Source organism: Anabrus simplex, chromosome 8 (assembly GCF_040414725.1).
Source record: "Anabrus simplex isolate iqAnaSimp1 chromosome 8, ASM4041472v1, whole genome shotgun sequence".
Lineage (NCBI taxonomy): Eukaryota > Metazoa > Arthropoda > Insecta > Orthoptera > Tettigoniidae > Anabrus > Anabrus simplex.
Window position 1 is genome coordinate 43757231 of NC_090272.1, and position 25993 is coordinate 43783223.

The following is a 25993-nucleotide window of genomic DNA, read 5'->3' on the forward strand; positions in this document are numbered from 1 at the left end:
CCGGAATATCTTGAAAAGTGGAAGAGAGCTGCGTAATCACAGTCGAGCGTCAATGCTCCCTCTCCTTCCTGCAACGTATGTTCGCTTTCTCGCTTCACTGTGACGTATGCTTGTTACGTAAGCTGCCCGCAGCTACGTCACTCCAGCCCGGTCGCACTGAGCTAGCCTCAACGGGCGCCCAGGTGACACCTCTGTTCTATAGGATTCGCGTAGTAGTCAATTTGTGCAGAACAAACTGTACACTGCCTACTGGGGCAGGGAAGTGACTCTGCGAAACGAACGAGAAACTTGTGCATTCACACCGAGCATGACCTCTGTCTCCCACTTCTCACTTCCCATCCCTTCCCTTCCCTCCTCTGACGCACAGCAACAGGCAGCGGCATAGCAAATACCGAAAGTTCGTCAATTTGAATCACGCGCCCGAAATTAATAAAGTAACCTCATTGTCTCGAAAAGAAAAATTTTCTCCGCCAATCCGATTGCATCATCGGTCTTAACATAACACGAAGAGTGTCCCTGATTTCTTGTCGGGGTAGTTCTGATCGTCAATGATGGCATTTGATTCACACGTGGTAGCATTTCTCTTCAGTTGAAATCACTGCTGGGTATATATGGCATGTGACCTCCGGAAGGTCTGGCGCAAGACTTTCGGGTTGATCCTCATAGACAATCTGCCCATCTATGTGGATGGGATCCTAACAGGGATGAAATCTAATACTGAAGACGGCCATGAACACTCAGTCTCCGAAGTAACCAATGGTTAAAATTGAAAACCCCCTCATATCAAAACCGACCTTCCTCCAACACACATTAGTTCTACAGAGTCACCTATGTACACTGAGTGGCCAAAAGTCACGGGAGGGGATGTTCCATTAGAAAATGTGCCGTGTATGACCCCTGAACGTTGCAGCTAGTTGCCGCGTAGCTGAGCAGTCTGTCACAAATACTAGTGTCGTGATGATGGCAATACGTCGCGAGTTAACCGACTTTGAAGGGGGATAATCGTCGGCGCACGGCACATAGGTCATAGCTTTGCGGAGATTACACACGAATTTGGGGTTTCTAGGTCAACAGTGTTGAGGGTGGATCTTCAATATTGCAAAGAGAATGTTACCACGCGCGTAAACCGCCGCACGGGAACACCACAGGTGTTTAACGAACGGACATCACGTCGCCTCCGAAGACCCATACTGGACGCTCGACGGGCTGCTGTGAGTCAAATCACCACCCAGTTGAATGTTGGGAGTCAGGAACCAATTTTTACCAAGACTGTAAGGAGGCAACTGCGCCGCCTAGGCTTCACCAGCCGACGACCAACTCGTGTCCCTTTCCTGACACCTCGGCACAGAGCTCAACGACGTGCATGGGCCCGCGAACATCGGCAATGGACCATGGAACAGTGGTGGCGTGTGGTATGATCCGATGAATCCCGGTTCCAGTTGTATCGAGTTCATGGGCGCGTGAGAGTGTGGCGTATGCCCCATGAAACTGTCGATCCTGCATGTCAACAAGGTTGTGTCCAGGCAGGAGGTAGCTCAGTTCTGGTTTGGTCCGACTGCAGGGAGCACTGACAGGTGCACGTTGTATGGACATTCTTTCAGACCATCTGCATCCCTCTCTGGCCCTAGAGTATCCTGATTAAGAGGCCATGTTTCAGCAGGACAATGCGCCATATCACCGTTCTGTGGTGGCAAGCAGGTGGTTGGAGGAGCGCTCTAGTGAAAGTGCGACTATGGATTGGCCCTCCAGATCCTCCGATCTTAATTCAATTGAGCATTTATGGGATGCTGTGGATGCTGGTGTACGCTCCATGAACCCCGCATCAACTACACATGACCAATTATTACATCTTTATTTTCCTCCAGATCTACAATATTTACAACCATTATTGATCCGTTAATGGAGAAAAATAGTAGTGCCTAACCTAGACAAGCTCTTATACAGCCAAACACACACACACAAAATAAATCATCATAAAATACTCGGCACCTGCTGACAAATTGCCCACGGACAACTCCTTCCCGGAGAAATGATAGCCTTGTTAGTGCAGAAATTAGATGAACAAATGACAAAAAGGCAAACTTTAAAGTGGAAAAATTAAAATGAAATAAGGCAGTCCGGCACACCGACACCCTGGCGCAAGGCCACCCGTATGGAGGATACCCTCCTTCACCTTTCCTGACTGACACAGCAAATCATAACATTCCAAAACTACATCTCCTCACACGATCTACTACCACTTGCTGCACAGTCATCATGTTACGTCACTGCTGAGTTTGTGTCCTACACTATCTTCAGGTTTCTACCTTGTTCATTGTTCTGCTTTCATGTTACATCTCATTACTCACTATACCATCATTATCTAACTTCTTGCCATATTACCAAACCCGTAGATTATCAACTATGCGTCACTAGCTCCATTTACATCTCTCTTTCAATCACACTCTGCATATACTAACCATAATCACATATCAATTTTTACCATCATCCAACTTATTATCAACTAAATAAATTTATCATACTTGGCCGCCCAAGTTTACCAACTGAACAACTACCAGCCCTAATCTCACATTGATTTCGACTCTTCAACTTAATTACTATATACCATCAACTCACTCACATTCAGTTATCTATCCATCTTTGACCCTTCTTACTCTTATCAACAATCACTCAAAATACCAACTCATATAATTCAAGTCTACTTGTCAATCATCACACCCATCAAAATCACACTTCACTACGTCACCTATCAAAACCACACTGAATCACTAGGTGCACTATACTTTTCCAGCACCAATAACAATCACACTCCACATTCACTCAAATTACCATACCCATCTTTTAAGCATCATTTCATATCTACAACCACAACCTTTACATACCGATCCACCATTAACTTGCTAAAATTATGTTCACTTAAAATACCAATCTTAACCATCATTAGCTTGCTAATAAATATCTTGCCATTCAAGCATATACAACCATAATCACATATTGATTTCAACCCTTCTATTCACTCACTATATACCACCAATTCAACCTCTTATTCCACTTCTTGCTAATCATCATTTTTCCTCACAAACACGTATTACTTCCTCCCACCAATCCAATTACATCCACCCACCACTTTCTACAATGTACATTAAATTATTATCTAACCATCTTTCGCCACACTCACCCTTAGCAACAATCACTGAAAATACCGACACGTACCAACAAATCAACCTCTTATACCAATAACAACCCCACTCCGTCACCTTCAAACTTATACTTGATTAACAAACACTTCCACTTATAATTCAAATCTACTGTCCGACTCGTTGGCTGAATGGTCAACGTACTCGCCTTCGGTTCAGAGGGTCCCGGGTTTGATTCCCGGCCGGGTCGGGGATTTTAACCTTCATTGGATAATTCCAATGGCCCGAGGTCTGGGTGTTTGTGTTGTTCCCAACATCACTGCAACTAACACACCACGCATAACACTATCCTCCACCATAACAACACGCAGTTACCTACACATGGCAGATGCCGCCCACCCTGCCTTACAAGGGCTGCACTCGGCTAGAAATAGCCACACGAAATTATTATTATTATTATTAATTCGAATCTGCTTATGTATAATCAGACCTTAAAATCATCCTTAACCATTAAATTGACTATACATTTCAAAAATCTCATTAACAAGCACACTCCACCACCTTCCAATTTCTACATAGTCTTTATAAACCAGACCATCTTTCATAATTTACAATCACTTCAGATATCTCTCCAGACAACACCCGGCCAACTCCACTCTCCTTGCACCTTAATCCTTAAATCTGCTTAGATAATCACCCCTAACAAAATCACACTTCACAACTAACTTTACTACACATTTTAAATCCAATTCACCCTACATATCAAATCATCACAGTCACTATAACTTACTCCTTCTTAACCAAATGAACCATCTTACCTTCTATTACCACCAAATCTTCGTCCACTATTCCCTCACTTACTTACTACCTTTACTTGACTTTTACTTCTTGTTACTATGCCCTCATCATTTTTTTTTCATTTCCCACATATCCCTTAAGCTCCTGCTCCTCAATTTGTTCATAAACAGTTAAATTCTCTCCCTATCAGACCTTTCCTTTTCACTCTGCCTAACCATTTCTTCACTGTGTTCACCTCTCTGCCTTTACTCTTCCCTGGCTATGTCCACAGCTGCTTCTCTAAACATTTGTATTCTCACACTGTTGTCCACTGCTCTTTCCTTATCACTATGCACGACCACCCTTTCAATATGTTCGTCTCCCTGCCTTTCCTCACTCGACTTCCTGTTTCCTTTTGCGCTTTCCTTGTCACCATGCCCGTCTTCTCCGACCTTGCTTTCTAAAACTTGCCTTTCTTCCACGCTCTTCCCCACCACTTCTTCTTGCTTCCAATTCTCTTCTAATTCCCGTAATTTCGTCACTGTCCAAAACCTGGTCCATTGGCCATTGGTTATCACTAATTCCTGACCCCTAATGTGACCCCTTAATCCTTGAAGTCTGCCTTTACTAAATGTTTCTTAAGGGTTTTTACATTCTTCATCCCTTCTCTTCCCATGTTCCTCTTAATCCAAATTTTTGAACTCTGTAGATTATCCGCGTTTCCGCCATCAGGGAGGATAACAACTTCACTTTTATCGGCCTGTTACCCTGTGCTTTACCTATCCTTTCCACATAGTCTATGTCCACTTCACTGAAGTTAATTTGTATTCGGTTTTGGATGACTTCCACAACTTTGTAAATTGTCATCACTTTGTCCTCTCTTTTTTCTTCCGGCACTCCGTATATAAATAAGCATTTCTTCCTGCGTTCCTGGGTACTGTCTTCTATTTCTGCCTTCAGCTTCATCATCTCTTCCTCCATATTCCTTATTTTCTCTTTGAGTGACACAATTTCTCTCTCGTTGTTCCCCACTTCGGTCGTTATTTCGTCCGTTTTTCCCCGAATCCATTGCCTCATATTTTCAAACTGTTTCACTTGTTCCTGAGTCATATTTTTCATTTGTTCAAATGGGCGTACTTCTTCCACATCCTCCTTTACTACCATCCTTATGACCTCCACATCTTCCCAGCTCATATTGCCACTGGGGGACGGGTCGGGGTTTACTTCCACGCCCCCTATAACTAGCAGTACCATAATCATGGCTACCTCCAATATCATCTCACCCTTCATACTTATTTCCACTTCGTCTCCTTCTCTTTTGGCTGTGTCCTTCTTCCTTCTCCCCTGCCATCTTTCAATAACTACCCTATACTGCTCCACACCGATCATCTTCCTCTTCACTCTTGTCTTCCCTCTTGCACTTACCGCTCACACTCCACTCCCGCTCTACCGGCACACTCGACTCAACACATCTGCACACTATGCGAGCTTAGGCTAGACTGACAGGACCTATTTTGGGTAGCAGTGCAAGATGCGTGGGCCCAGATTTTTCCAGAACGATTCCAACACGTTGTGCAGTCGATGCCACTGAGGAGCAATTCGTTATTACCTTCACATTCAGTTTCTTCCCATGACTTTTGGCCACTCACTGTATGGGCCTATAAGGTTTTATTGGCACAAAACAGAAATGTTCAGGTTGTAGTCAGCCTATGCAACAACGGCAGATGTACAGCGATTTTCTAATGTCTTAATTGGCCACCCTGCCAAGTTTCAACGCAGTCGATGTCTATGATACATCACGTTCTAATTGATATTTTCAGCAGGTCACATGTTATCTTTCTGCAGAATTATTATTACTACAACTTGCATTTGTATGCAAAATGCATATCCATTTGTATATATTAAATGTACAAGGTAGTATATTTTTAATTTGAAGTCACACCTTTATAGACAATTCGACCGGCGTTGATAGTACATATAAATGCATATTCCGGATGAAATAACTTACATATTTTAATTTTAATGCAAAAATGCATATTTTACTATCGTAACTGTCGCATTAAATTGTTCCTGTTCTCGCATCAGCTAAATATAAGTACTGCACTCAACTGTATGTCTTAATAAAACCAAAGCAAACCAAACCTAACCAAACCCAATCTCATGGCACTACAGCCCTTGAAGGGCCTTGGCCTACCAGGTGACCGCTGCTCAACCCAAAGACCTGCAGATTACGAGGTGTCGTGTGGTCAGCACGACGAATCTTCTCAGCCGTTTACCTTGGCTTTTTAGACCGGGGCCGCTATCTCACCGTCAGTTAGCGCCTCAATTGTAATCACGTAGGCTGAGTGGACCTCGAACCAGCCATCAGGTCCAGGTAAAATATCTGACCTGGCCGGGAATCGAACCCGGGGCCTCCGGGTAAGAGGCAGCCACGCTACCCCTACACTACGGGGCCGGCTTAATAATAATAATAATAATAATAATAATAATAATAATGTCCGGCTCCATGGCTAAACTCTTAGCGTACTGGCCTTTTGTTCAGGGGGTCCTGGTTCCTATTCCCATCCCGGTCGGGGATTTTAACTTTCATCACCGAGCGAGGTGGTCATGCAGTTAGGGGCGCGCAGCTGTGAGCTTGCAGTCGGGAGATAGTGGGTTCGAACCCCACTGTCGGCAGCCCTGAATTAGGTTTCCCGTGGTTTCCAACTAAGGCCATGGACGCTTCCTTCCATCTTCAAACCCTTTCCTCTCCCATCGTCGCCATAAAACCTATCTGTGTCGGTGCGAAGTAAAGCAACTTGTAAAACAAAAATCTTTCATTGCCCTCTAGCTCGGAGGTCGGAAGTTTGTACCTTTTTCAACATTAGAAGTCGTATTCGTAGGGCTCCATCGTCACAGACGCTCAGGTCACCTACAGATCTGCACCAGGCCACTATGAAGAACACACTTCATTATAACAATAAGAATAACAATTTCGTGTTGCAATTATTAGCTTGGTGGGCGGTATATTGCCTATATGCCGTGTATGGGAAACTACGTGTGTTGTTGTGATGGTGAATAGTGTCGTGTGTTGTGTATGAGTTAAAAGATGTTGGGAACATCACAAATACCCAGTCTACGAGCCAAGCGTGGCCTTTTAAGATTAATATCCCCAACTCGGCCAGGAATCGAAGCCGGGGCCATGTGAACCAAAGGCCACTACGCTGACAAGGAGGTGTGTATGTCTTTGTAACAGGAGAATGCTGATACTTGTCGTGAAGTAGTATTACGCAGTTAAGATTTGGAGCGAAAATGGGGAATCCCCGCCAGTTGTACGCGAATCAGATTGGACCGCAGTATGTCATCACGTGATGTAGTGGTTCCCCGTGTTCCATCAGTCTCACACTGAGAATCTCAGCTCAGTTGCGTGTTGATGCACTACATGGCGATTGAAGTGACATTTTTATTGTCTAAAATATCTTCTCCAACAAACGCAGGAGCTTCACACAAAGAAATCTCAGGACGACTTCCCTTATGTAAGGCAACAGCCATGATTAAATTAAGAGTTCTCAAAAACAAGTAGTGTATTGTTGTTTTCATTTGTTTTTGTATATTATGGTGCATATTTCTTTCTTTAAAAACATTTCTGTGCATATTTGCATGCTTGTTTTTACTATTTGATCTGCGTAGAAATCTTTGCTCTAATTATTATCATTAACTTTATGCTGTCTTATTTGATCATCCTTCCAAGTCTCACTGCAGTCGGTCTGGTCCATTCCACAGATAGAGGATGGCCGACAATTTCAATGTCTCTGTTTATCACTTCGCTTGCTTGTTGGACAATCTATGTCTTTGTTGTCTTTTGCTATTTGCTTTACGTTGCACTGACAGAGATAGGTCTTATGGCGACGATGGGACAGGAAAGGCCTAGGAATTGGAAGGAAGCGGCCGTGCCCTTAATTAAGGTAGAGCACCGGCATTTGCCTGGTGTGAAAATGGGAAACCATGGAAAACCATCTTCAGGGCTGCCGACAGTGGGGCTCGAACCAACTATCTCCCGATTACTGGATACTAGCCGCACTTAAGCGACTGCAGCTATCGAGCTCGGTCTCTTTGTTGTCTGCAGGCGGCTCTACTATAATAGAGAGTAGTGATGGGACATTCGATTCATTTTACTGGATCGAGTCATTTGATTCTGTTCACGTTACTGAATAGATACAGTGATCCGATTCACGGCACATTAGAGTCACCGCTCCTACTGCATCTGTGTAGTATGTAATGATAAGACAGCAGCAACAACATTCATTGTTCGCTGCTACCATCTGGTCTTCATACTATGAACTTCTTTCTTAGAAAAAAAAATGATAGTCACTCTAATACATCGAAGGTTTCCAGCGACGGAGGATGGGAAAGGTCCTGGATTAGGAAGGTAGCAGCCATGGCTTTAATTAAGGTACAGTCCCAGGATTTCCTGGTGTAAAAATGGGGAAACTACGGAAAACCAACTTAACGGCTGCCGATGGTGGGATTCGAACTTACATCCACCGAATGCAAGCGCATAGCTACGCGATACTAACCACACGTCCAGCTCGCTAAGTCATTTTTGAAAATATGTACCGTCAAACGGGGCGATTTCGGACACAGATGTGTTTTCGGACAGTATGGTAGATTTGCCGTATTTTGTCGCATAGCGACGAGCCGCCGGTGCTTTGCCCTTCCGCGCGCGTTTTAGATTGACCTTGAGGTTATGTTTCCCGCGTTCTGTGCTTTTTATTGCGAATCGACTTCATACTTTGGAAAATTTCCCGTGTGTACTGGCATTGTTGAAAGTTCATGCATTATCATTAAGTGGATACTTTCGATTGTCGCGGTGGGAAGGAATGCATTATAACTATGGTTCTTAATGAGATCAACTGACTAAAGTGTTTATAAACGATTGCTGTGGAATTTTGGTGTGATTTAGTGAAAAATAGTGTTTTACGCACATTTTAATGAAAATTGAAAGCAGTCTGGGTGATTTCGGACAATGCCTAGAAATTATCAGAGGCAGAAAGAAGCTGCTTCGAGGGGTAATTACGAACCAAAATTATTAGAAAAAAACCGTACGGTACGTGATATTAAAAGTGGCAAGATGTCTTACAGGAAAGCATTTGATTTCTATAGTATGCCTTGGTCCACCCTACAAAATAAAGTGCGGAATGTACATCCAAAAATGGTAAGACAACCAATGCTCAATGAGGAAGAAGGAAACGCCCAAGGAAGCTCGTCACCCTCCGGCCATGCTCCAAACCAACACAACTTGCTACTTCCCGCCGCCGCCGCAAATAAAATGTTCTTCCTGGGAAGTCGATTTTTGGCCGTGACTTCCGCCGAGATGAAAGCAATAGAAAGAAATAGAGTTAGAAATGGCTGTGGAAGTAAGGAGAAATTGAAGGAACTTACTAGAAAATGGAATCTAGCAAAAAAGGCAGCTAAGGATAACATGATGGTAAGCATAATTGGCAGTCATACAAATTTTAGTGAAAAATGGAAGGGTATGTATAGGTATTTTAAGGCAGAAACAGGTTCCAAGAAGGACATTCCAGGAATAATTAATGAACAAGGGGAGTGTGTATGTGAGGATCTTCAAAATGCAGAAGTATTCAGTCAGCAGTATGTAAAGATTGCTGGTTACAAGGATAATGTCGAGATAGAGCAGGATACTAAGGCCAAAGAAGTAATAAAATTTACATATGATAACAATGACATTTACTATAAGAAAACTAGAAAAGCGGCTGGAATTGATCAGATTTCTGGGGATATACTAAAGACAATGGGTTGGGATATAGTACCATATCTGAAGTACTTATTTGATTATTGTTTGATCGGAGGAGCTATACCAGATGAATGGAGAGTTGCTATAGTAGCCCCTGTGTATAAAAGAAAGGGTGATAGACATGAAGCTGAAAATTAAAAGCCAGTAAGTTTGACATGCATTTTATGTAAGCTTTGGGAAGGCATTCTTTCTGATTATATTAGACATGTTTGTGAAATTAATAACTGGTTCGATAGAAGGCAATTCGGTTTTAGGAAAGGTTATTCTACTGAAGCTCAACTTGTAGGATTCCAGCAAGATATAGCAGATATCTTGGATTCTGGAGGTCAAATGGACTGTATCGCGAATGACCTGTCTAAAGCATTTGATAGGGTGGATCATGGGAGACTACTGGCAAAAATGAGTGCAATTGGACTAGACAAAAGAGTGACTGAATGGGTTGCTATATTTCTAGAAAATAGATCTCAGAGAATTAGAGTAGGTGAAGCTTTATCTGACCCTGTAAAAATTAAGAGGGGAATTCCTCAAGGCAGTATTATCGGACCTTTATGTTTTCTTATATATATAAATGATATGAGTAAAGGAGTGGAATCGGATGTAAGGCTTTTTGCGGATGATGTTATTCTCTATAGAGTGATAAATATGTTACAAGATTGTGAGCAACTGCAACGTGACCTCGAAAATGTTGTGAGATGGACAGCAAGCAATGGTATGTTGATAAACGGGGTTAAAAATCAGGTTGTGAGTTTCACAAATAGGAAAAGTCCTCTCAGTTTTAATTACTGCGTTGATGGGGTGAAAGTTCCTTTTGGGGATCATTGTAAGTATCTAGGTGTTAATATAAGGAAAGAACTTCATTGGGGTAATCACATAAATATGTTTGTAAATAAAGGGTACAGATCTCTGCACATGTTTATGAGGGTGTTTAGGGGTGTAGTAAGGATGTAAAGGAGAGGGCATATAAGTCTTTGGTAAGACCCCAACTGGAGTATGGTTCCAGTGTATGGGACCCTCACCAGGATTACCTGATTCAAGAACTGGAAAAACTCGGAAGAAAAGCAGCTCGATTTGTTCTGGGTGATTTCCGGCAAAAGAGTAGCGTTACAAAAATGTTGCAAAGTTTGGGTTGGGAAAAATTGAGAAAAAGAAGAAGAGCTGCTCGACTAAGTGGTATGTTCCGAGCTGTCAGCGGAGAGATGGCGTGGAATGACATTAGTAGACGAATAAGTTTGATTGGCGTTTATAAAAGTAGGAAAGATTACAATATGAAGATAAAGTTGGAATTCAAGAGGACAAACGGGCAAATATTCTTTTATAGGGAGCGGAGTTAGGGATTGGAATAACTTACCAAGGGAGACGTTCAATAAATTTCCAATTTCTTTGAAATCATTAAGGAAAAGGCTAGGACAGCAACAGATAGGGAATCTGCCACCTGGGCGACTGCCCTAAATGCAGATCAGTATTGATTGATTGATTGATTGATTGATTGATTGATTGATTGATTGATTGATTGATTGATTGATTGATTGATTGATTGATTGATTGATTGATTGATTGATTGATTGATTGATTGATTGATTGCAATGCAGAAACAAATGACGGCGCTGGCAACAGCAGTGAAAATGAATGCGATGAAGCACACAATGAATGTAATGACGTTCTGGTGTTGCAAGAAGAGACTTTTTTTTTTTTTTTTTGCAGGTTATAAATCCAAGTTGAGGAACAAAGAGCATACAGGCAGAATTTTGGCCTGGCCTGAACTATTCGTTCAAGGGATGTGGATGTCAAATACTTGCGCCCATATAAAAACAGCAGAAAAGTGTTTGTGTTCCCTAACATCCCTGCTGAGGATACAATAGCTAAAGAACAAATTTAGAAAAAAAAAAAAAAAAAATCCAGTCCAAGTTGAGAAGAGGGGAATGTTTATTTTCAAAGAAAACATATTTCATATTTATAGGCCGTGGCAACTACACGCTCATTGTATCGACCTTTTTTTGCTGTGAGATTTGTATCTTTTTTAAGAAAAATTATTAAGATTTTTCAGTAGGATCTCTGTACAGTTTATAATTATTAATATTTCAATTTAGACCGGAAAACGTTACATTTACCTTGTCAGAAAAAAGATCGATCAGTAACACATTACATTTATCATTACAATGATTTTAATCAGCTAGTCATATTTTGGACATTCTCAGAACACTTTAAATATCACAAAACTAAAGCAAAAAGAGCGAAGAATTGAAATAAAGGACTCTTTGTATCCGAAATCACCGAATACGCTTTGAAACTTCGGACAGCGGTTTAAAATGTATGTACGTTCGAAATCACCCCGAAGTACAGGGTGAATTCGGACACTACTTTTTGTTTTCTCAGGAAAACCTGCGTAGGCATATATTTTTCGTTTGTAGGGTATTGCATTAAATGGATATATTCCTCATTATTAGGATGATAAACAATACAATTTAAGATTCCCTTCGTGAGTTACGACGAAAATAACCTCAAAACCGTCCGAAATCACCCTGTTTGACGGTACTGTACTTTTCTATCAGCAGAGGATTTTATTAAATCGTCATATTTTGTACAGGCTATCCGAGATGTACAGTAGCCCGCTGGTTTCCTGATTCAACATACTATTGGTTAAGTTATTCCGTCAGTCGGCTCACTTACTGTCCACATACACTGACTGACAGAGCAAATGCAACACCAAGAAGGAGTGGTTCGAAAGGGATGAAAGTTGGGAAAAAAAACAGAGACGGCACGGACGAATAATTGATGTTTATTTCAAACCGATATGCAGGTTACACAATGCGCACGGCATCGACTCAGTAGGATGTAGGACCACCGCGAGCGGCGATGCACGCAGAAACACGTCGAGATACAGAGTCAATAAGAGTGCGGATGGTGTCCTGAGGGATGGTTCTCCATTCTCTGTCAACCATTTGCCACAGTTGGTCGTCCGTACGAGGCTGGGGCAGAGTTTGCAAACGGCGTCCAATGAGATCCCACACGTGTTCGATTGGTAAGAGATCCGGAGAGTACGCTGGCCACGGAAGCATCTGTACACCTCGTAGAGCCTGTTGGGAGATGCGAGCAGTGTGTGGGCGGGCATTATCCTGCTGAAACAGAGCATTGGGCAGCCCCTGAAGGTACGGGAGTGCCACCGGCCGCAGCACATGCTGCACGTAGCGGTGGGCATTTAACGTGCCTTGAATACGCACTAGAGGTGACGTGGAATCATACGCAATAGCGCCCCAAACCATGATGCCGCGTTGTCTAGCGGTAGGGTGCTCCACAGTTACTGCCGGATTTGACCTTTCTCCACGCCGACGCCACACTCGTCTGTGGTGACTATCACTGACAGAACAGAAGCGTGACTCATCGGAGAACACGACGTTCCGCCATTTCCTCATCCAAGTCGCTCTAGTCCGGCACCATGCCAGGCGTGCACGTCTATGCTGTGGAGTCAATGGTAGTCTTCTGAGCGGACGCCCGGAGTGCAGGCCTCCTTCAACCAATCGACGGGAAATTGTTCTGGTCGATATTGGAACAGCCAGGGTGTCTTGCACATGCTGAAGAATGGCGGTTGACGTGGCGTGCGGGGCTGCCACCGCTTGGCGGCGGATGAGCCGATCCTCGCGTGCTGACGTCACTCGGGCTGCGCCTGGACCCCTCGCACGTGCCAAATGTCCCTGCGCCAACCATCTTCGCCACAGGTGCTGCACCGTGGACACATCCCTATGGGTATCGGCTGCGATTTGACGAAGCGACCAACCTGCCCTTCTCAGCCCGATCACCATACCCCTCGTAAAGTCGTCTGTCTGCTGGAAATGCCTCCGTTGACGGCGGTCTGGCATTCTTAGCTGTACACGTGTCCTGTGGCACACGACAACACGTTCTACAATGACTGTCGGCTGAGACATCACGGTACGAAGTGGGCCATTCGCCAACGCCGTGTCCCATTTATCGTTCGCTACGTGCGCAGCACAGCGGCGCATTTCACATCATGAGCATACCTCAGTGACGTCAGTCTACCCTGCAATTGGCATAAAGTTCTGACCACTCCTTCTTGGTGTTGCATTTGCTCTGTCAGTCAGTGTATTATTGAAGTCTTGTGCAACCATGTGACATACGAACTGAGTCAATACTGAGCCGTTCTTCCCAATATAAAACAAGTACTTTTGAGTGGTCATAAGCATGACTCATAGTCATAGGGCAGGCTAGAGTCGAGTTTAATTAATTGTCAAATGCCAACTAACTTGTAATACTAAGATTCATTAAACTAATAAATAGTATAACATACTGTAATAGCCTACCTACTTACTAGCTACTTTAGAATTATGTTTTGATTACTTTTTTAATACTGAAAATAAATCCATCTATTATTTAAACCTCCCTGTAAGAAGAGGTCAGTGAATGCTAGTGGGTATTATTTTCAAATGAGCTGAGCTCGGGAGTTTATTTCGCGTACGATTCTTTCAGTGTACCATGGCTCTGTATGTATTGCTTCAGAGGAAGCCCGGCTCTCCGCCAGTGTCCACTGTCCAGTGTGCCGATAAGGAACCGTGTGTATCTTGTGTCTCAGTGAGCCGTGCTCGTTCACGATTCTTTCGATGTGCCATGGCTCACTGTACGGTATGTCTCGCTGCAGCGGAAGCTCGGCTCTCCGCCACCCGCCAGTGTCCAGTGAGCCGATAAGGAGCCATGTGTATCTCGTGTCTCACTGAGCCGTGCTTGTTCACGATTCTTTCGATGTGCCATGATCCACTGTCTCGCTGCAGCGGAAGCTCGGCTCCCCGTCAACGTCCAGTGAGTGCGCCACTCAGCACTGTCCGCTGGGAGTAAGCTGAATCGTGTGCCGTGAGCTCACCGTTCCTGTGAATCGATTCACTCGGACACTTGAATGAATCGATACACTGCTTCGAATCATGAATTCAGTAGCCAACACTAATAGAGAGCACATGCCGGGAAGGCGAAAGCGCATTAAAGTAGCGTCTTTTATAGCGAAAAACACAGCAAGAACAAAGAATGAGAAAGAAAGAAAGAAAGAAAGAAAGAAAGAAAGAAAGAAAGAAAACATCCATGGAAATACACTGGACATAAATAAATGAATGTGTACACTGTAATTGTATTTGTCTTCAGTTCAGTTGAAATTAGAATTCTTTCAGTTGACTGCCACCGTACCTCATATCTTCTATATCTATATAAATACAATCGTAACGACCGTGTGTCTGTACATTGACTATTTTGGCGAAAGTTTTGTTACTTTATCCGTTTCAGGTGTAATAATGACCATCTGCATATATTTTGGCTTTGGTATCTGTTTGTCCGAGTTCTTATAACTTGAAAACTACTGGATATAATTCTACCAAACTTCATATTTAGGGCTAATATTGTTTCTATATCCCAGAATTGACTGGGGAGTTGTACGAATCCGAAATCTGATTTTGCACTCCCACAAAATATACACAACAAAGCTTAATGGATATCTACCTGCTGTGATATCATTTCAACGTGGGTTACTGGGTTAAGTAAAGATCCATCTTACTCTTTTCGATAGAACTGACAATAAGTGAGAATTGCGCAAAACTTCAGATCAGGAACTGTTCCGTTCAATGAACTCTGTGACCATCCTCATTCTGTCTCCAGTCTGTTCAGTTTTATCAATTTGTCATGCTGTACTAAACGTTCGAATACAGGGATGTAACTTCGCATAAATTCATGCAGGAATCGTGAAATCTGTTACCAATTCCCGTGCGAAGAACCGGTACATACGCTAGTTTTAAATACAATTACAATACCATGTGTATGATTTCTACTAGTTTTGTACAATAGGATACAAATTACGATTTCTTACAATGTACAAACATGAGCAAAAGTATTCATACCCCTACCGGTACCCATCCAATACAAAATGCTTTATTGCTGGACCAATATGGAGTAGAGGTCAAAAGTACAAACCCAAACGTATACCTTGTACAACAGTGGTGATTACAAAGCACAAAATAAACTGGAAGTAAATAACAGTACATAATAAAGCAACAAATGCGTACTCAATGACACTACTTGTCTGGACATAAGTATTCATACCTTACGTGTAAAAATGGGGTTTGAACGAGTAAACAGAAACCTGTGTTGTTCGGTGGCATTAGTTGTGTAGTAGATGCAGACAGAGACGGACTGATCAGCTGGTCAGAGACGGTACTAGTCCAAAAGCGAGGAAAACTAGGGAACCGTCTGTTGAAGAGAGACGACTTATTCTGCGCCTTCACCACCAAGGAAAATCGTATTCCGAGATCGGAGACATCATTGGAATAAGTAAACCAACTGTTCAAAGCATCATACAAAAGTTAAAAAGGACAGGATGTTCTTATAAGCAAGAAAAGAAGTGGACGTCTGAAGAAACTGACCGCACGAGAAGAAAGGTTCATGGTAACCACAATTAAAAACAACCACACACTACATTTTCGGCAATAGCATCGCAGCTGGAAGAATATTTCCATCAAGCAGTGTCACTCAAAACAGTAATGAGGGTCCTTCATCGTGCTGGGTATCGATCTAGGGTCCCAAGAAAGAAACCGCACATATCGAAAGTGAATAGACGGAAGAGACTACAATTTGCAAAATAATATGTGGCGAAAGAAAATGCGTTTTGGTCGACAGTGATGTTTGCAGATAAGAATAAATTCAATATTTTCCGAAGTGATGAACGCATTTTTGTGTGGAGACGCACTAAACACAGAGCTCCATGAGCAGAACCTCGTTACCACTGTGAAGCACGGCGGGGGTTGGGTTATGGTGTGGGGCTCAATGGCCCTTCAGGTGTCGGGTAGTTGGTACGTATCGAGGGGACTATGGACAGATTTCAATATTTGAACATCCTGAAAGAAAATGTTCGCAAAAGCTCCGGAAAAGTTGGGATTGCTAATGAGTTTTACTTCCAACACGACAATGACCCCAAACATACGGCGGAAATTGTTCGTTTGTGGGTACTCTACGACAAGCCGCACACATTAAAAACACCTTCCCAATCGCCGGATACTAACCCCATCGAACATCTATGGAGTGAATTGGAGTCCAGACTAAGAAAACACCACATAACAAGTAAAGCACACTTGAAACAGTTACTATAACAAGAATGGGGAACATTTCATCTGAACTAACACGGAAACTGGTGTTGTCAATGCCCAGCAGGTTAAAAGAAATAATATGCAGGAATGGCAAACAAACGCGCTACTGATCGAGGTGTTAATATATGTTTCTTCATTGAGTTGTGAACTCTTCTAGGATACGGTATGAATGCCTATGTCCAGGCAAGTGGTGTCATGGAGTATGAATTTGTTGCTTTGTTATGAACTGTTATTTACTTCTAGTTTATTTTGTGCTTTTTAATAGAAATATTGTAGGTATGTCTGTATATCCTCTATAATACGTCCTTAATCTTGTCCTACACATTTTTGAATGACTTCGCTCACTGTCCTTACAACCATGAATAACACGAGTCCTTAAAAAAAGCAGCTATCAACAAAATCCAAATCACGTACTTCAACCTGTTGTTTTGTGACTTTATTATTTATTTATTTATTTATTTATTTATTTATGTATTTATTTATTTATTTATTTATTTATTTATTTATTTATTTATTTATTTATTTATTTATTTATTTATTTATTCATTTATGACACATGTCTATAACAGAGTTGCACTCCAGTTAAAACAGAAATTACAATATATAGTACAATAATATATCTTGCAAAACAGAAAAAGATCACGAAAAATTAACAACAGATTTTGAAAACATATAATAAACAAATTTAGAAGAAAAAATGACAAAAACAACAATAAGTTATATACAGATCAGGATTAGATAGTGCTGCAATTACTGACTCCTGATTACATAAGTAGGAAGAACTAGAACTTTATGAGCAGGCAGACACATATGCGAACAGATCAGGTGCATGATTAAGAGTGTAAAAATAATATCTCGAAGTTTATAGACAATTGAATTCCATTTGGATTATTGACAAAGAGATAGTGTAACGAATTCTATTTTCTTTTTTGTGAGATACTATTCGTTAAGATTGTTTAAGTATATTCACTAAAGAAAATCACTAGACATTTTTGAAGTCTGTTAGGGACATTGAGGGTCCTATGTCATGGTTTCTAAATAACCATAACAATTTCAAAATGTTGACAGGCATGCTTATTTTTCGAATATTGTGACTATTTTCTTCAGATGTACCGGTGCATGTTTGTTTGGGACGACTACAGTGACAGCAATGACATGTACATTAGGACGGAGTCGTCATTCAGTACATACAAGACTTCCATATTTAATAGCTGAAATGTATTTACAACTTCAACTTAAGCAGTTAAATTTTAGAATTGTTAATTTATAACTTCAATCAGATAAAAAATGTCGAGGTTAGTTTTATTGTGCTTAATTCTTGTATTCACTTTTCCAATTCTGCCAAATGGCAGGAGCAACAACCCTTGACACCTGATGGCTGACATACACAGTGTACTTACAGCTAGTAGAACAGTGTAGAACGAGCCCAGTAGTTACTAGACTTAGAGATGGCTGTGAAAAGTGATCACATGAGACGGAATGTTATTGTTTTAATCTTCTGAAGATAACCACTGCAAGTTCCTGTGCACCTGGCATTCAGTAGCCTATTCGGTTATTGTAGAAACCAGATACGAAAGTACTGTAAGTTCTTTCCTTATTATTTTTATGGATCACGTGTTCTGTTCTTCTTTTTTTCTTTAGGAATGAAGGATACCTTAGTCACAGTAGCGTAACTAAGATTTTAACCTTTTGGAGGTGAATTTTATTTTGATAGGTGTCCAAACTTCCAGAGTTTAGGTGGTATAGAATACCAAAAAAAGGAAATGAGTGTCCTTGGATCCAAGTAAGAGTGGTGGATTCGTGCGGATTCCGGAAGCTAATAATAATACACATTATATATTTAAAAAGCTTAATAAAAGTACATTGCTTAAAACTCCTGGGGTGTCTAGACTCCTCGGACGACAACCCCCCCTCCCCCCCCAACATCAACCTCGGTTATTCCCATCCCAACATAACTGCAGCATTTCATATATTCCGAGTACAGGTGAAATGAATGCAAGCATATATAGTTTGAGTAAAGATGCAATATTCTGGTTTAGGATAATTACGGTAATTTTATTATAATGGTCGTTCATATGATAAGCTATAAAGGAGTGACATTTTATACAAAAAATGCGCCAAAGAAATAGGAGCCCGCTTGGTGGTCACGATCGTTAAGGCGTTCAAGTCTAAACGGTCTAACATCGTGGTTAGCCGGTTCGAGTCCAGTTGGTCGAAAAAAATTTCACCATCAAAATGTCGGCCAGCAGGGTAGGAAACGTGGTGGTATACAATTCCTAACCACTAGATTGCGTGCCAAAAGCCTGGATTAAATTCCAAACCTCTCCGCACTGCTCATTTGGAGTGAGAGCTGTTGATGGTGATTCGTCCGTCGGATGGAAACTTTAAGCCTTGAGCGAATCCCTTGGTGCTATTCGACAGGATTAGGCTATGTGCCGGCACCGGGTTTCACCCTCTCCCTTCCTACTATCATATATCACATCATTCATTCCATCTCATTATCTCCTCTGATGAGATTGACGTCAGGAAGGGCATCCGGTCGTAAAAACCCACCACAACAGATTCATCTCATCTCGTACGTGACTCCGTAGAGAAACGGGACAAGGGTTGGACAAACAATGCGGCAAAGAAATGTACACACACACACACACACACACACACACACACACACACACACACACACACACACACAAAACATATACTGTATATATATATAATGTAAGGGGTTGTGGGTATAGATATTTTGTTAGTTGGTAAAGAAAAGTATACGTCACAACATATGCTAGGTAGGGTTTACCTTGTCCTATTAGTTTCCCTCGCAAGCCTAGGATACAGAATATAGTAGTATAAAGTTACAGTTTTGTGACGCTAATATTCGTATGTATAATTTTTATTAACGTGCCAGAAACCAACGACATGGAGCTGTTGCCATTTCAACACCGTTTTAAGGGTCACCGACCCAAGCCTGGATTTGGACCTGCGAACTCGGACTCAAAAGGACAGCGACTCAACCAATTGCGCCACATGAAAAGGAGGAGTTTGCGATTATTGTTATAAATAGATGCAGTTAGTATTTTTACAAAGGTTTTATGAGGAGCATTTATTAAGGCGTACGATTTCCAGCTGTCTTAAATGCACGAGACCGGACAGAAGAAATAGCTGGAAGCTGAAGAGCCTTGCAGGGGTGTCGCATCCTTCTCTGTTTACGTTTCCATACCAAACTACATGGCGTAACAGCCCCGAAGGGCCATCACCTACATAGCGACTGAAATTATTTTGTGGGTACGCCACTGTATCCACTCACCATTTAAGGTACATGGTAAGTCCGAAGTATGGTTAGATATTCAAAATACACCACCATAAATGACGCGGTTATGAGTCAAAAGTTCTAAAGAATGGTTTAATTAATTTCGTGTGGCTATTTGTAGCCGGGTGCAGCCCTTCTAAGGCAGACCCTCCGGTGAGGGTGGGCGGCATCTGCCATCTGTAGGTAACTGCGTGTTATTGTGATGGAGGATAGTGTTATGTGTGGTGTGTGAGTTGCAGGGATGTTGGGGACAGCACAAACACCCAGCTTCCGGGCCATTGGAATTAACCAACGGAGGTTAAAATCCCCGACCCGGCCGGGAATCGAACCCGGGACCCTCTGAACCGAAGGCCAGTACGCTGACCATTCAGCCAACGAGTCGGACCTAAAGAATGGTAAGGGACGGGATCTAGTGTTTAAAGTAGAATCTGAATCAATAGATGTTTCATGCAGCGACTGCGATTCAAGCCTCGACCGTCTTGATGAGCAGATGGAACCACTGGAACAGAATTATCGCGCCAGCTAATTACAAAATAGTTACCCGCACTTTTGATGGTGCCATTTGCGGTTCCAATCAGTCCCCGGGCATTTGACAAAATATATAGGCCAACCTATAGAACTCAGGCACGCATCCGCGAGCTGTCTTGCTACTGTTAGAATAAAAAACTTTTTCATAACTTACCGAGGATGCACATAGTTTTCGCTTCTTTATGACAAAACGGTCCACCTTCAAAAAAGTTACGTATATGGCACAAAATGATGAACTAACGTGCATCTCACAATCCTGTCACAGTCTTCCCAACGCTGCAACGTAAACACAGCACATCTCTCAACCATGGTACAACCCCATGATCCCTAGGTTTCCTGGAACCGATGTGCAAAAGCTGACACGATGTTGTAAGTTTGCAATTGTTTCTGGCCGTGGCCCCCGTTATCTCGGTGGTTACGTTCCGGCCCCCTACTGAGTAATCCCTTGCTAATTGCCCTATTCCTCATCTCTTGCCATTTGTCAACACACTGTTATATTCCCAATACTGAGGTCTCTACAGGGAAATATCCCCGCGCATCACAATCCTAAGTGTTTTCCTTTCATTCAAGCAGTACAAATATGGAGAATTATGCATGGCCCTACTGAGCCTTGCTAGTAGATTCTTTATCGCTACGTTATTTTAACATTTCGGCGTAAGTTTTCAATTGTTTGTACCGTACGTAAAACAACAGTTGATCCTCGCTCTAGTAGCAGGAAACATTTTTTTGGGGGGGGGGGGAGGGCGGCCCCCTTGACTACGCCAGTGCTTAGTCATTAATATTGATAACTTGCGATGGAAGGCAACCCATATTGTTGTTGCCATGGAAACAGTATCGTAGTCAGGAGCTGCCGATGAGGGGGTGGTTATAGTTACAAAATTATGATAGAATAGAACACAGTGAAGGTGCTTGTGCGTGTGTGGTGTGCGCATGCAAGACTTGTCATTATAAGGACACTGATACAAGTGAACTATGTTGATACTCAGAGTGCAGTGCACTACAAAATCTTACATTGAAATACAGAACAAGAGCAATACGTCCAAAGTCAACAGTTTTACAGCGAATGGTTTGTTCAGTTTACGATCTAAAATCCAACTTTCGCGACTTCTTAGAAAATACATTTAACAGCTCTGTTGATTCTACAATGTCTCTGAATGTTTATTTAGTTTATTGTTTATTGTCAGTTTCTGTTTATTTTATTTTTGTAAAATTTCCATGGGGGTGGGGTTTGTAACCTCCTTGGCTACTCCCCTGCATCCAACAAATAAACTACGGTACGGTACTCAAAGTTTTAATGTAATCAATAGTTTTGATAGTTGGGGTTAACTTTTGGAATATGTACGCACAGATGAAAATAATATAATTAAGAAACGATCCAAGTTAGCAGTACTTCACGATGCAAGCTCATCGAACCCATGTTCAGCGAAGACTTTCTGTGTTAACCACTGGGTCTGCTAGTTTAGTCTTCGGAGAATAATCAGTCTAGACGTTATGTATGTTCATTTATCCAGCTGAGTATCCGCTAAATTGTTATACTATTGAAAAAGGATTGAGAATCGCCCCTCTTTTCATAAACGTACCTCTTAAAACGCCTAAGAAGTGTCTGTTGTCATACCTTGACAGTTTTGAGTCATGGATATTAATTTACTAGGTTATTGCCCGCATCTCACAATGCAAATAATAAGGAAAGAAGTATTCTTGAATTTATTTTGGCCAGAAATGCGACTTTATCACTTGCACTCCTACTCAAGTACCCTACCTACCTAAAATTCCGATATCGTGTTCAGAACATTTAATTTGCTCTATCCTTTGGTATAGTATGCGAGACATGCAGCCTCTATCTAGCATCTCCTCAACCATCTTACGGTGAAGGCATATTTAGACAAAAATTTCTTATCTCCAAATACCGTACAGTAGGTGTTACATAGCCTATGTTCTTGGAATATTGACGATTTAATCCAGAAAACAAAATATATTTAACTTAGTATTATGAACTCACACCGAATGACTTTTATACAAAAGACGAAATAAAACCACTATTCACGTAATTTATGAGACTGTAGCATACCCCCGAAATCGCACTTCCCCTTTTTCTGGTCCATTCTATCTTAGCTTAATAACGATTTGCTGGAGGAAGAATATGGGGCTGAAGAAAAGTAAGTGCATATAATAGAACATAGACCTGCTTTACTGTCTTCAGTAGGTACTTGGCAACCGTATGATATAAGTTATCCGAAATTTAAATGAAGGATTATTTCTCCTCCATCGGCAATAAATGGAGTTATAACAATGCTGTTTACAAGTAAGCAGCAGCTTTTTTATCAATAACAGACCTACACACAGGACAAACATCCATGATTACATCGCTGCAGTCTTCACAAAGGCACACGTGTCCACATGGCAAAATAATAATTTCACGAGGATTTTCACGACAGACAACACAGGCCTGAGAATCCGGTACATTTGCCTCTCTTACTCTTTGCCGTCTAAAACGCCTTGATTCTTCCAGTCTTCGTCGTCTATCCTCATCGTTTCGCCTTCGTGTTCGATCTTTCCACCACCTGTGAGTGACAAAACCTGCTATAACCATCCCCACACAACCGAATATTAATGTCAAATACCCGTATGTTCGCTTTTGTTGCTCAAGCCTGCGCACTAATGATGGAATGGGCAGCACCGTAATATAAAACGGTGCTCCACTTGAAGGGGGTTGAAGTCTGATAGCTGCTCCTGAGGTATTCGAGATACCTAACTCTCCGATTCCCGTAATTAAGACACCTTCCCTGAGGATTTCTTCCGTTGATTGCAGTCCACGCTGTCTTACTCCAGTGAAGAATCCCCAAATGTGGTCTATTAAGCTAGAATTAGTTGGTTCAAATTTATCAGCTATGGTTTCCAAATCAAGTACATCGGCGGTAAGAGGATCCAGGATCTCGACATCTGTATTTCGAGCACATAGAACGAAAGGTACACAGTTGTACACTTCTTGAATTGTGCGTTCTTGATCTGACCAAAATCCTGCTGTGCTTCGAGTGACAACGTGCTCTTTAACACTAAGTCTTTGAACTACACCTGTAATGATGGGAGAGTTTATACTTCTGAGCGGTGAACCGATTGCCTTTACAGTACCTCTAATGGCAGCGTATGGTATTTTCTGATCGCTCTGAGTGGCGACTAGTTCCTCTAATTCATGATTTATATCGTAGACTGGAACATCTTGAATTGTTTTTGCAGCTTTTCTAGTTTTTAAGAAACACTTAAAACATATTCCTAAAATTATGGAATCAATTCCTAACAGGAGCACTTCACCAAAATAATCCATTTTTCGAAACGTCTTTACATTCTCTAAGGATACCTTAGGCTATATATCTACAAAACAAAATTTAATGTGACATTTACATGCAAATAAACAAACGTACGGTATATCTAACGTCTTTTTTTTTCTTCCCTGACAGGGAGTAAGGACGCAGTCTTCATAGATCAACGTACCCATTAATTTCTTACATAAAGTACTGTTTATAAAGTTTCAGTAATGTTCATTCATTTTGTATATCTTTCTGTGATTATTGTCACTGAAATTATGTATCGTCTTAGTTGCGAAAGAATAACAGTATCTAAATGCATAGAAGTGACATGTATATTATCAATGTTGGCAACACTGCTTGTTACTTCATATTGCCATCAAGAAGTCACAAGATCTTATAGCGACAGATCACTGACTAATGATTCATTGTACGGTTGGTTCAGAGGTTGAGAAGATGAAGCGAGGAAGCTTTTTGTTGTGTGTCTTGTATATAGGTGAGCGATTTCATTATGTTGTCATTGTTCATGACATAGCTTTACGTAAACATTTATTATGTGTGATTCGTACTTCATGTTGGGATGAACCCCTAAATTTGGCCTTTCACCGAATATAATAATTTATTGAGGAGTGGTTTTGCAGGATTGATTGTGGAATGGCTTTGTTAATTGCTGGGGAGAATTGTATAATCTTGCTACGCATCATACACAAATATTGTTCCATGCATAATATAATCTTCATGTTGCGAGTATATGTGATGAGCTATTGCTTTTACGCGAATGTTGTTAGCAAGCCTAAGGACGTAAGTGTGTATTAAAGCACTTGAAAGAATTCGCTATTACTGTTAAACGGATTTATGGGATATCATCGTAGGATGACGCAGTTTTGTTGTATTTCCTCAGGCTTTCAAATACCAATAACTTTAATACTTTTCTTGGTTCTAACATTCAAATTCTTTGTTCTTGAACTGACTGGTGGCTGATGTTATTGCTTCTGCAGCGTTTTATCTCAGAACTCTTGGCTTTGTATTCGAATTGCTGCTGATGTTCTTTTAAGATTCAGATTTGAGTCTCTACCCTCACTGTTTCATTGTGCACCTTAACCCAACCAGTCTGAGATTTTAGAGGGTTGTTGACTGTCATCATTTTTTATCTGCCATTTATCTCTGTGTAGTTTTCGTTTGAGTTGCTTATATTATTATTATTATTATTATTATTATTATTATTCCTAACTACTGCATACCATGTTGTTAACATCTGGTTGGATGTGATTTTCTGTTCCATCCTAACATGTTTATCTCTGTTAAAAACTATTGCAGCTCTTCACAGGCTTTTGACTTAAGGATAGAATAATAATGTGATGTCTGACAAGGAACCCTTCCCATATGAGGATAAAGCATACAGTGTATAATCTGAAGAAGGGTGTGAAAAATCCCATATGCCTAATTGCCCCGACATCTAAAATTGGTGGGTTACAAGGAACTACAACAGACTTCCTGTGATTTTGGATAAAGGAGGCATATAGATGCCATTTTAAAATGAGAAACAAGAAGTCCATAGGCCTATTTTATTGTGCTGATTTAAACACAAAGCATGACGAATATAAGAACAAGTGTGAGAACTCCTCAAATTCAAGCGTGCCCTGCGAGGCAGCGCTAGTGGGCAAGTTCCACAGTATCGATCAGCTGGTCTTAGGAATGATGCCAGAGGAAACGTATTGCTCTGTAACTGATAAGTAGAGCCCAGAAGTGAGGCAAATGAGAGAGCATATAAGTCTCTGGTAAGACCCCAACTAGTGTAAGGTTCCAGTGAATGGGATGGATATATCGAAGTGCTACATAGAGACAAACATGTTTCCCTACATTTTGGAACGGTAGGACCAGTTATTATTTTGCCTTTTTTTGCCTGTTTAAATCAATCACTACTGATATGCATTTAGGGCAGTCACCCAGGTGATAGATTCCCTATCTGTTGTAATCCTAGCCTTTTGTTAAATGATTTCAAAGAAATTGGAAATTTATTG

General features: G+C 41.5%; 2 protein-coding genes across 2 annotated transcripts in view; one reads left to right on the plus strand and one right to left on the minus strand.

Annotated features, from left to right (window-relative positions):
* Window positions 1-22966: 22966 nt before the first annotated feature.
* Window positions 22967-23992, minus strand: Mul1 (Mitochondrial E3 ubiquitin protein ligase 1). The gene has a single exon (XM_067153006.1). The coding sequence runs from the start codon at window positions 23990-23992 to the stop codon at window positions 22967-22969; it is 1026 nt and encodes a 341-aa protein (XP_067009107.1).
* A 338-nt stretch (window positions 23993-24330) lies between these two features.
* The window catches only part of Sap-r (Saposin-related), a 203795-nt gene continuing 202132 nt past the window's right edge, over window positions 24331-25993 (plus strand). The window contains exon 1 of the mRNA XM_067152173.2: window positions 24331-24468. Within this exon, the coding sequence (XP_067008274.1) occupies window positions 24393-24468 (76 nt within the window). The 5' untranslated portion in view covers window positions 24331-24392. The remainder of the gene's footprint in view (window positions 24469-25993) is intronic.

Coding starts and splice junctions, on each gene's coding strand:
- Mul1 (XM_067153006.1), bottom strand. CDS start 23,992: ATGGATTATTTTGGTGAAGTGCTCCTGTTAGGAATTGATTCCATAATT.